This window comes from Aulonocara stuartgranti, assembly GCF_965226115.1.
Source record: "Aulonocara stuartgranti genome assembly, chromosome: 23".
Classification (NCBI taxonomy): Eukaryota; Metazoa; Chordata; class Actinopteri; order Cichliformes; family Cichlidae; genus Aulonocara; species Aulonocara stuartgranti.
Genome location: NC_138958.1, coordinates 2,364,589 through 2,377,019, shown reverse-complemented (window position 1 = coordinate 2,377,019; position 12,431 = coordinate 2,364,589). Strand labels below are relative to the sequence as shown.

Sequence of the window (12,431 nt, the reverse complement as noted above, 5' to 3'; positions counted from 1 at the left end):
GTGCAGCGGCAGAAAGGGGAATTTTCCTGGTCCACTTAAGATTAAAGCAGCTGTATGCGGTCCATCAGATATATGGCTTGAGTTTAGAAACGCTCTTACCTAAAGAGTGGACGCCGTCCGCTTTTCCTGACAATCCACTCACGGCTCAGGTAATTGCTACTGCTTGTGCAACTGTTCCTACCACACTTTCCATTAACATGCTTCAAAACAGCTTTGCTGTGGCATAAACTCGATCTTCATCTGGACAGCTGTCGAGTCAGCGTTCTTCCCAACGACTGTGGTTACTAAACTAAGAGTGAAGAGTAATTTACTCACACTGAAAATGAAATACTTCAATAATTTGAGGAACTGAATAACAGTTATAGGCCATCGTCAACAAAATACTAACATTTACATGAATGTTTACCTTTTTGAATAAAATGATAAACTTTTCACAATACTTGACATTTTTGAGATGTACTAATATACACTCAATGTGCATTTTGTGTAGCACCATTTGCACATATACATTTCATGTCTTCATGAAGGAAAAATAGTTACAAAATAAATAAATATTAGATTTTAGAGGAAGATATTGATTTAATTAAGAAGAAGGCAGCAGGAAACATGAAGGAAAGCTTAGACCCAAATTAGACTGCATGCACTAAACAGATCTGTACATCTGCTGGTCTAACAGGAGAGAGTCTATTAAGCGAGAAAAGAAAGTTAGCAGTTTGTTTGATTTCGACTTTTGTCATGGACAGAAAGGGTCAAACTTACTATAGGTCCGTTTGCGTGTTGCTGTTCGTTACTTTGGTCCTTAAAATTTTAAGAAGACAGTGTTAGACTCATTGTATGTGAAGGTTCAAGAGTCATTTCATAAAAGCATCGCGAGCATCTGCCGCGGTGCAAACGAGGCCCGGGTCTCTCGCGTTAAGCTCCAAAACTTTCCCCAAGCTGCCACATACAGCGATCCTTTCATCACACGGTCAAATCCAGACTTGCCACTTCTTTCAGTAGTGAAAACGACAGGATTGCACTACTGTGTGAGATAATCCACGTGTGTGTTTTTTGCTTTCCTTATCAAACAGCTAACAAAGCAGAAACGATTGCTCCACTTCCTTTCAGAAGGCTGAACAGAACATGTGATGAAACGAACACTGGACAACACCCTCACCAACCACCGACCCAGATAGCAAGTGTAAGCAGGGAACTACCCCAGGGATGCGAGGTAACACAGTGCACACTCATGTGGTTTCACAAGAACAATGGTTATGAAGAAATGGCAAACTGCAGAGAGCGGACTCGTGCTGTGCTTACCTTGGCAATCTGCAGCAGTACAATACAGTGCTTGATGGACTCTACCATACTCTGAAAGGGAAAAATCACAGAGCAATTAATTAGGAAGGAAGTGACTTCTAAACCCAACAGGAAGGAAAATGTGTTCATTCTCTGACTTACACAAGTAGTCTCCTTCAAATGTTCAATTTTCTGTCGAAAGAACAGAAAGAAGTAAAAAATGAGGTTAAAGAGCAGAAATACTGATGCGAGTAATGACGCCTGACTGGCTTCAGCCGGGGCTTGAAACTCCAGCTGTGAAAGGTTTGATGCAGTCGGCACAAGCAACCAGGTAAAGTGACCAAAAGCTGGTGTTAAACTCAAAGAGGAAGTGGACATATAACCCCAGAGGCTAGTGCGACGCCCTGAAGGTTAAACGTTTACACCTCTAATCTTCAAACATTAGAAGATCATCTCGGAGAACTGACCGGGCCTGAGAGGCGCTACAGAGAAAGGAAGATTGTAGTTTGAACAATAGTCCCCTTTTTACATCATGTACTTCTTAAATTGTCCATTAGTCAGTTAAGTGACTGAGAAAATGAACCACAAACTAAAAAACTGAACTACTGAATCGATCAGCCTCGCAGTCGCCAGCAGCTCGGTCCAAGCTGAGGGCAACCTATGGTGTGAGTAGAGGTGGTGGCAAGTTTTGGTTAAGCTTAAAGCAACACTGGAGAACAGACGGGTCCTTTGTAGGGCTGCCACGATTTGTCGACTAGTCACGATTACGTCGACTATCAAAATCGTCGACGACTGATTTAATAGTCGACGCGTCGTTTGAAACTTTGTACGATCACAAAAGACGCAGGAATAAGTGGCAGGATTTAAGAGTGTAATAACGGACTGAAACAGAAGATGGCAGCATTGCATGTACAAGGATGTCAGCTACCGTTAAACCCCGAAGAAGAAGAAGAAGAAGAAGCAGCTGTGTCCCAGAATTCATAGCGCGGCCCAGCGCAGTTTCCAACAATGGCGGCAGCTAGTTAGTTTTAATGTTACTCTTATTATTCTTTCTGGGTCACAAAATAAACGTTTAACATATTTTCAGGCGAGAATGTAGCTGTGTAAACCTCAAATATCTGCTCAGTTTATCAGGACACCACATATTTTCAAAAGCGCTCCGACGTTTTCGGAGACATCTGTTACCCACTAGCTCGTTAGCTAGCCGGGGGCTAGGTCACTAGCGCCGTGAGAACACCGGACTCCCCGCAAATCGTTTTCAAACCCACCGCCGTCTTTCGCTACTCAGGTTAAATATATATAAGTCACTTAGATAACTTAAAATGTTGTTGTTTGGCTTTTTTTAGTATTTTATTTGTTCCTGAGTAAATCGATTTGGCTGAGACTAAAGTTATAGTTTTTACACAGCTGAATAAACGTCAAGCAGACAGCTGATTATCAGAAGTGTGAGATGCTCCAGAATATACTCCAGTGTCCTGTTATATTTTAGATAGCAAGGAGTTTATTAATCTTCACCGAAACAATCTGCAAATTTCATTAAAATTCAATAAACTATCATCTTGTCTTTATTTTTAGTTAGCACCTTAAAAGCTTAAAGCTGTAAGCTAATGATAGTTATATAAGAGCAGATGCTGCTGGTGCAATAAGCTGTAGTTTTACGTCCAGTGGATGATGATCTGATTAGTCGACTAATCGCATAAATAATCGGTGACTAGTCGACTATCAAAATAATCGTTTGTGGCAGCCCTAGTCCTTTGTCAGGACTACTGATCTTCTTCATGCATCTTTCCCCCATTAAGACGACGTCTGATGACGTCCCCTGTACCATTAAGGAGTTCTGACACCTCAGCATTCATAAATAAAGATGTGGTTTGATGACTATTAGATTTTCTGGGATTTTCTAATGCACATCCAGTCATTTTGGACTCTAAGCAGGCCTGAAATAAAGCTGAAACCACTCAGTTAAGGTAAGCGCTTCAAGGGTTACTCCTTGAAGGATTAATTTTTATTCTTCATGGCTGATAAATAAATATCGAGGGGACTGAACTTTAGCTTTTGAAATAAGAGGATCACTTCTGAAATCACTGCTGCTTTAGGCCAGTTTGGAACAGAAATATCTGCGATACACCGACAGCTATCAGTTTCCATTCGCCCCCTGCTCCTTTGTTAGCAGCGGCTCTAATGATGCTGGACCGGAGAGGCGAGACGCGAGGACAGAGCTGCGCTGCTGATACTCACTCTGCGTGATTCATCCTCTTTGCAGTCCTTGATCTTCTCATCAAACAGCTGTGTGGACAAGAGATGAAAGAAAGGTTAAAAAACAGAAACATGGAATAAGAGCTATTCCACTGTCAGATGACTGTACAGATGACACAGTGGAAAACTACTGAGAGCTTATCTAAGGAAGGACATGTTACGTGGTTTCCTTAAGATGCTGGAGACAGTGTCTACTTTCTTTAAATACAGTTATCTGGTTTGTCACCACAAATCTTACTCACAAGAACTTCTGCTTTACCGAAAAGTAGACAAGGAAATGCTCGCTGACACAGATTCAATCTATAAATATAGGATGAGAAGCCACTGAAATCTATAACATCTATATCTACCTCACGGTGTGGATTTCCGTCGTGTCCTACCTTTAACTGATCAATCAGAATCTGTAGGTAGGCGTCAGCTTCAGCTAGCTTCTTGTCAAAGTCTTGAACACTAGGAACAAATCCCGTCTCAGCCTCCTAAAGACAAGGGAAGAAACACAGCTGAGCATCGGTGCAGTCCTCGACGCAGGTGTTGCAAAAGGTATTTGCATATTCAAAGCACAAAACCACAGTCCATAAATCCAGGGCCGTGTATTCACATATTTATCTGTTCATTTACCAAAAAAACAAATAAAGGGGGGAAAGCCTCTCATATCCATCGCCTCCTGGTCAGGTAGGCTTTATAAACTGTTACACAAAACGGTGGAGAGAAACATCAACAGTTCAGGAGAATTTTCCAGCAAGGTACCGTAGTGAGGGAGACATGAGTACTATTGTTTAAAGGCTCGTCTACATGAAAGGCCAGCAGGTCTGCCTGGTTGCCTGATGGAGGCCAACTCGTTTCAGGCCCTGAAACAAAGCTGAAATCAGGACTCATGACCGGAGAGCATTCGGTTACGGGCTGAGGTGCACTCAAATTCATTGTTTGTTAATTAGCTTCCTTTAACGGCCCCCAGACTTCACACACACACACACACACACACACACACACTTTGTTACATAATAGCCATTAAAAGGTAATTACTAGACTATTGGCAGAACAGACGTGACCAGGCATCTGTCTGCCTGTCTGTGCGCACCCACCAAAGCACCTAGAACAATCCAGTAAGCTGTGACACAAAACCAAAAGACAGGAAAACGGGGGAAAAAAAATAATTCACCCCCATTTAATCACCGAGGCTGTCAACAGCAAGGACACCGAGTGCCCGCGAACACACAACACCCGCCCTACGTCAAGCCAGCGGACTCAGGAGATGACTAACGGCGTGTGTCAACGCACTTTACCACTTTACAGCAGTTACGTGGAAAAACGCACAACACCTGAAAAGCCGCTCTGTCAAAACGAAACAACTGCTGTCAGAAGTCAAACTCTTATCAAACCGTGGTGGGTGTTACTGCTGCTTTGGAGCTGCCATGTTGCAGAGTCCAGCTGCGTCGCGAGTTTGAGGCGCGTTTTCTTGCAAACGAATGAGCTCCGATAGGAAAGTGAAGAAAAGCCATCAACACAAAGTCGGTGAAGTTTAAGCTTCAGAAAAACAGCAGCCATGAAGCTATGAGGGCAAACTTCCTCAAAAGGATCAAAGGTGCTTGTTCAGCTTAAAGGGGAAAATGTAGCTGTCTGCATGAAGGCCTGAGCGAAAAAAAGAGAAAACAAAGAAGAAAAAAAAAGGCTGTTGCTGTGCGTCTTTGGGGGGTTTCACCCAGACTGGCACAAATCCTGAAGAAACTTGCCGGATAACTCGCTACACTGGAAACATGTAAGTGGAGTATTATTCCAGTAAGGCATCGCATCAGGATACCAGCGACACGCAGCGAAACAAGTCGGAGCGAAAATCTCTACAGGAAACTAATTTCACAGTAAAGTGTTACAAGACCGATTAGAGATGAACCACCTGAGCCTCGACGTTTACTCTGCACTGCGTGAAAAGTCAAAGAACAGAAGTGAACAAGACTCTACTTTCCTCCATGTGTATTTAAAGCTGACTCTACCTGCAGAACAGCCCGGCGCTCTGTTACCACCGAGCAAACGATGCGTCCTGTTTTGACAACACACGTGACACAGGGGAAGTGTTTTTCTTTCTTCTTTTAACGTTTGGGAGCAGAAAGTCAGAGGCAGGTGGTTGGTTTATAAACAGCCACTGTAGTGCTCACTTCTGCCCTGTTCTGGAAATACTCCCAGACTTCCACTCCCACGCGTTTGCAGCGCGCAGACTGTCCATCCCTGTGACACAGCAGCAGGGAGGTTTAAGCGTGGCCTCCAGTGTTAAATTAAGACAAAAAAAAAGAAAAACAACAACCCACCCCGCCCCCCACACCCACAGAGCAGACTTTACAAACAACACTGCCCTCGCACACTCCCCCCTCCCTCCCCTGTCTATTTGTCTTTCCACTCAGCGTGACCCACTTTAAAAATGCTGCTGTCCCAGTGGCGCTGCAGCCGCGTAGCTTCTCCCCTCGCTCTGGTGCAGCGGGGCTTTTGCCCGTCTGTGTGCTGTTACTTACTGGGTGCTGTGCTCCAATAGACATGCTGCAATAAGCCAGTGCATCTCTCAGTCCATTTAGCAGAGTGCAAGGTCGCTTTCTCTGCCTCCGTATCTCTGTTTTCCCCACAGCTACAAACCGCCAGCTCAGCTGAAGTCACATTCTTTCCTCCTCCTTCAGCACCACAGACAAACAAAACAATTCCCTCCCTTTGCTCCCCACTGCGGTGTGCCAACGTAAACCCTAGCAGCCTTCAGACTGTTAGCGGGGCTTCAGCAGCAGTTATCAGCTAAGCGTTGGGTCTGAGCCGACTTAATCCAGGACCCTGCCCTGACAGGAAAGCCACACTTCCTCTCGCACAGGCGGACGAGAAAACACACAAACCAACAGAAAGCGCTGAGAGGCACGAGCTTTAACAGCCACGGGGATTGGCTGAGACAGCCGAGGAAGATGTTTGGCCGATTGAGCAACCGGGTCTTGGATTGGGTAGCTGGGTCACATGATGCTTCGACAGCAGCGCTGCATAGGTGTGCGCATGCATGTGTGTCCGCACCGAGCACGCAGGCACACGCGTAGCACATCAAACGGATTTGCCACCAAAGGGAGAGAGGGAGGGCGAGCAGAACAAGAAAGGTGGGAGGGAGAGCAAAGCTTGGTTATGAGGATGAAGAGAGGCGATGAGGAGGAAGAAGCGTATCTGGATGAGGATGGGAGGGAGCATAGCGGAAGGTTTGTTTTGAGGGAGGAGAGCAGGGAAAGAGGTTGAGCAAAGAAACAACTGCAGGGCAGGAGGAGCAATTTCTACACTCATAAAAACAGATATAAACGCCGGTGGGACAAAAATGGCAGCAAGCAGGTCAGCAGCTGAGCAGACTTTCCATTAAACTTAAAAGCCTGCTCCTAAAACCTGTCCAGACTGACCACGTATTTCCAAACATCCTCAGCCTACGATGACGCAAATGTCAGCATTTTTCCCTTTAATACAGACGTGAATTATCTTTCAGCTCTGCTCTCTTGAGGAAAAAACAGATACGAGCAATACTCGTAAAGCTTAAAGTGCTGATAACCTGCAAAGCCCATTCAAATCCATCACGAGTGTTCGGGTGTAGTTTATGCAAATACAGACTGCAGTGAAAGCTCTGATATTATTTTCATGGCAGGGTTTTCAAACTCGTTTACCTCTTCATCTAAACCAGGATCATCTTCAGGTATCACAAAGAGCGGCACTCTCGAGTTCGGAAATACGAACTGTGCGACGGGAATTTGTATAAATGGCAGGCAAACACCAGAGGATCCACGGAGCAAACAACTCCTCTGTTAACTGCAGTGGATTAGACAGAAAGACACACATCCAAAGAAGCGCTTGGTTTCATACCCGGAGTTGGAGGGTGTGCCGGAGGATAGTTCCCTCTAAGGCGTGGATCCACTTCTCCCGCTCGTCTGCATCTCGGGCTGAGGACAGAAACACAGAGACACACCCAGTGAGCCACGTTTTCCATCTGACACCATCTGAAGCCCATTGAAAGAAAAGAGTAATGAGAGCACTAAGATGACATGAGTACTGGTGACGCAGTGAGGGACACTGAATATTCACCTAGAAAGTTTCAGCGAAAACATGTTTACAGGTTTATTTCTCTCATGTCATTCGGTGACGGCAACCAAGAGATATTCTGGTAACTGTTCCCCGTGCCATACATGAGAGCTGTACCGATCCTTAACCAAACTCATGCCGCCCAAAATGTCAAACTTTCCCTTCTAATCAGAGTATTCATCAGAGCTTATAGGTCTGTGTCTAAATTACATTAACATAAATGTCAATAAAGCCTCTTTGAATTTGAATGAATCTTTATGCATGTTTGAGCCTTCCACTGAATATAATGGAACTAAATGGGACTTGGTCTTTGTGCTCACAGTACCAAAAAAACAAAACAACAACAAAACTCTGTCTCTCTGGAAATCATGACCCGGTTTGCCCAAACCTACTAACCTCGTGGTGCGCGGTTTCATAGAGGAACTACACCCACTAAATGTTTTACAGTTTAGAAGGAAGTGTGCAACTACACGAAACTGCTCAACAACAAAAGGTGCACAGTTTCTTTCTCCTTTGTGTGAGCCAGTCAGAGTTTTTAAAAGGTGTTTTATTGGCGTTTGAGGCCTATAAAGTGAATTCAGTTCAATTTTATTTATACAGCGCCAAATCACAACGACAGATGCTGAGCGAGCGCTTTAGTGACAGTGGGAAGGAAAAACTCCCTTTTAACAGGAAGAAATCTCCGACAGAACCAGGCTCAGGGAGGGGCGGCCTCCTGCCACGCCACCTTCATTATGCCCAATGAGGCAGGAGTCTGACAGACAGACATTAAAACTGAAGCTTTTTAAATACGCTTCACTATATTTAACTCATTCAGACATAAAATCTTTGTCTGCATGACAGTAATGGCTGAATCAATACCATAAAAGTGACCAACTTTTATGGCAATTGTAAAAATGAGGACTTACAGCTCCTTTCCTGTGCTGCCACAGTACTGATTCTCATCTTTGTGTGAAGCAGAGCAGAGTGAGGCTGCACCCTCAGAGCAAAGACAGCGACATTAACCAATGACCCAGAACAGGCTCTGGCACATGCAGTACACACTGCAAAAGGCTCCTGGATGCTTTTTCCTGCCACTGGCATACGTAATATTGCATTTTCCTGCCAAGACACGGAATGAACTGAAGTGGATGGGTGCTAAAGCTGTACAGCACTGTGCCAAGTCTGAGCCAATCTGTTTACTTTTTGCTAAGAAAATGGGAAACAGGTTCAGAAATCTATTGAAACGTGTAAACATATATGGAACTACAGTATATAAGGCAAAAAACCCACAGAGTTTATACAACAGGAATATTTCTGCAGGACATTCAAGCTTTTGGGTGATGGCTCCCTTTTGTGGATTTCTGTCAATATGACCCCACGCGGCTCTGAGGAGCCCAGTCTATGGCTGACAGTGTTTTTCTATCCAGGTGAGCTTTTACTGCACTGGGCGAGTGTTTGGGATCATTGTCATGCTGAAAAATAGAGCTGCAGCCAAACAGATGCTTTCCAGGTGTTACTGCATCCAAATCTGACAGTTCCATTAATTTTGGCAGCCCTCAATAGCTCTACCATTACAGATCGCTACAGACACAAATTTGGATTCACGACTCCAGAAGACCCGTCGCCAACGATCTTTAGTCCAGTTTCTGTGCCATCTTCAGATCGTCTTCTTGACACCCACAGAGAGACTTCAGCAAACAGTAGATGGGTCAGATGCATGTTTGTCTGTTTCTAAAGGACAGGACTTTCTGTTCGTCTGCTGCAGACACGTTTTTAGTCCTGCACTTCATTTATTTTTAAGGACACACTGCACACCATGCTGAGATATGCCAAGTTTCCACACAAACCTCTTTGGGAATCCCCTTGTTGGTGGAAAAATGCCTGTCAAAATGTCTCATCTTTAGCATTATTTCTAGACCCGTGTAGACTTGTGTATTATATGCAGACAAAACACTGACCTGTGAATCATTTGAACCATTTAACAAAACAAAAAGAAAACACCCGTGTTAACTGGCTTAAAACACAAAACCAGAAATTTGCTGGAAAAGGTCAGGTGCAAAGACCGGACAGAAAAAGCAGCTAATGTTCCAGGTGAGGACAGTAATCAATACAGTCTCCAATCAATCTCCAAAAGCTGTTAACAAAGAACTAAATATGTCCTTGAATTAGCTCCTAAACTCCATCCTGTGTAAGAGTCATCTTTCATTGAGCTGGAAACAAGACAGAGCAGCAGATGAGCAGGCTAAGGAGCGCTACAACAGGAAAGCTTTTAAAGACATTAAACGGCAGCCGAGGCTCGGGCCAATCCACTCAGACAGCACCTCGCTGCCCTCTCGCTTTCCGACTCTGCAGGGGAACAGATCTGCTGCAGCTAATGTTGTTCAGCTCTACTCACGACAGCCAGGCCATCCAAGAAAAGCTAATACAGGAACTGTGTCACAAGTCCAATCTTTGTCCTAGTTACTGATTCACATCTGGAGCTGTGATTTGCTTTGCCAAGGAGGTGTGAGCACATTATTCATCCACCTGACAGGAACCTATTTTGTTAATACTCCACCAACAATCACGTTTTGTAGAATTTAAACACGTGACACAGAAAAGGGAGCACGCAACAGCCCGCCTCGTTAAACAATCTTTAACCTGCAAGCTCCCCAGTACAATATCTGCGTTATTCCCATTTGTGTCCAGGTGAGAAAAGAGCAGGTAATCGTGCAGTGAATTTACAATGAGCGACCGCCATGTGTCGTTTCTCCTGCACGCTCTACTCAGGAGCAGCTGACGCAAGCAGCCTCCTGCTGTGAGACGCGTGTGAGGGGAGGACATTCAGACAATGACTCGACCTCCTTCTCAACAATTTCCAGAAATTTTGGGAAAAAGAAAACAAAAAGACAAAACTGAATATGCAAATGTTTTCAGTGAATGTTAGCAGCATCTATAGTATGTGTTTGAATTCATATCCTTAAATAAAATAAAGATAATAATTAAGGAAATTTGGGGATTCCAGTCGTGCAGTTTTGCAGTATCGTCAAATTTAACCGAACAAAAAGGACAAAAGTCTGAAAGTTAAATGCTTTGTCCACAAATCTGCCATTAAACCCGCTCTTAAAGTTTTACGATGCCGTTTCCACCCTGTATAAACGAAACAGTCTGACAGCTCAGCTGCTACTGTCACAACACAGCAAAGTGTGCAGACCAAACCCGTTACTGAAAGCTGGGCTATCAGAGGCACGAACGGGAGGGACCGCACCTCACACCAGCAAGCTTCAGGTCAGCCACTCGCACGCGCTGCAAATATTAGAGGAAAACCCACAAACTTTCCCACACAGAACAGAAATCACTGCAAAATCTAACGGCTAAAAATAAGATCCCCAAATGCTGCTGCCAAATAAAGACGAGTTTCCACACATGTAGCAGCGGTGCACAGTTCCACACACAGCGGAGATCACCTCACATCCAGCAAAAGGAACCGATACTAGAAAAACATATTTACAAAGGAGGGTATGTGTTGGTAGAATTTTCCACAGGATACAGCTCGTCTCACGAACGCTAAAGTACCTGCTGCGGATCGACCGATGTGTACAGGAGAGACTAAGTGAAAAGTTGGGAAAACAGATGAATTCAATAATATGATTAATTTGATGTCACACATTATTTTTCCCTCCTGTTATCCTTCAAAATGCAGGAAAATCTTTGCAAGCTTCTTTACAGTATCCTGCTGATTGCACAACATCATTATATCACTGTAACTGAGTTTTTCAATGAATCCCTCCCCACATGCACCGAGCAGCTGCTGAATGGTTGTGTATTTGACTCTCCGGGGATGTGGCCAACTTTAAGTGAAGTCAGAACTCACAGCGTGGTTTCCACACTACTTTTAAGCTCGATTCTTGTGGTTTTAACCGTTTTTCCTTATCTAACAATCAGGAAAATGAAAGAACTGGATGTGCAAGGATTTTGTGCCGAACCCAAAACAACAACGCTTACGTTGTCCCTTAAGGAGACCAGGATACTATCCACATGAACAACTATACAAAAAACAAAAAAAAGCAATTCTGTGACTTGATGAGTCCGGCCCCGCGGACCGGAAAACCGCTCCAGCTGAGTATATAAACAAAGTTACGGTCACCTAAACTGTAAACAATGCCATTCACAGACAAGTAGACACACGACAGATGGTGCATGTGCAGTTACAACCAACACAGACAAATATCATGTCCAGTTTTGTACTTTTAACCCAAGGACTTCATGTTAAACCGTCAGTGACGTCTGCTTATGACGCTCAGCACTTCTTCGTTATGCTGCTGCTCCTTTTTCCCCGTGTTAATTATTCAGCCCACTTCTTTCTCCTCCTGCTATCCTCAGACATGCTATGAGACGACTGGTCACATGTCTGAGCAAGAAGGCTGATGCTAGACTACAAGCTGCCAATACTCTGACCCTGTAGCTCCCCCGGCGTGGTGCAGAAATCTTCTGAATGGTTACTTAATCGAAGGTGGATTGGTGGGAAAGTACTCTGTACTTTGCTCATTTAATGAAGATTAGAAGAAGATGAGCGTTGGCGACTTTTCAACCTGACACAAACACCGGTTTCATTCCTGAAATAACAGAGAGGTCGAAATGAAGATAAAGCTGTGAACAAAACGTATAACAAAAGGACAGAGCTGACAGTGCAGGTGATGCTGAGGTGAGGGAGGGCCCAGGAGAGACAGAACAAGACGGAGAACACACAGAGGTCTCTCATCCCGGACGTGTGCTGCCCGACTGGGAGAGAGAAGACAGATAGCTTTAGCAGATAACAGAAGGCCAGCAAAGAGCAAAGAGGGGAAATGAGGAAAAGGGCTCTC

General features: G+C 44.4%; 1 protein-coding gene across 6 annotated transcripts in view; it reads right to left on the bottom strand.

The window, feature by feature from the left end:
- osbpl9 (oxysterol binding protein-like 9) overlaps positions 1–12,431 on the bottom strand; it is a 38,321-nt gene that overhangs the window by 12,367 nt on the left and 13,523 nt on the right. The window contains exons 4-9 of one of the 6 annotated variants that reach the window (XM_082524169.1): positions 7,390–7,466; positions 3,915–4,010; positions 3,517–3,564; positions 1,441–1,470; positions 1,300–1,350; positions 760–798 (exon numbers count right to left, since the gene is read on the bottom strand). In XM_082524169.1, coding sequence (XP_082380295.1) covers positions 760–798; positions 1,300–1,350; positions 1,441–1,470; positions 3,517–3,564; positions 3,915–4,010; positions 7,390–7,466 — 341 coding nt within the window. Of the gene's footprint in view, positions 1–759; positions 799–1,299; positions 1,351–1,440; positions 1,471–3,516; positions 3,565–3,914; positions 4,011–4,913; positions 5,243–5,522; positions 5,778–5,937; positions 6,015–6,035; positions 6,429–7,389; positions 7,467–12,431 lie in introns of those variants that run through there. The other 5 variants (XM_082524167.1, XM_082524170.1, XM_082524168.1 and 2 more) reach the window with 5 other exon arrangements.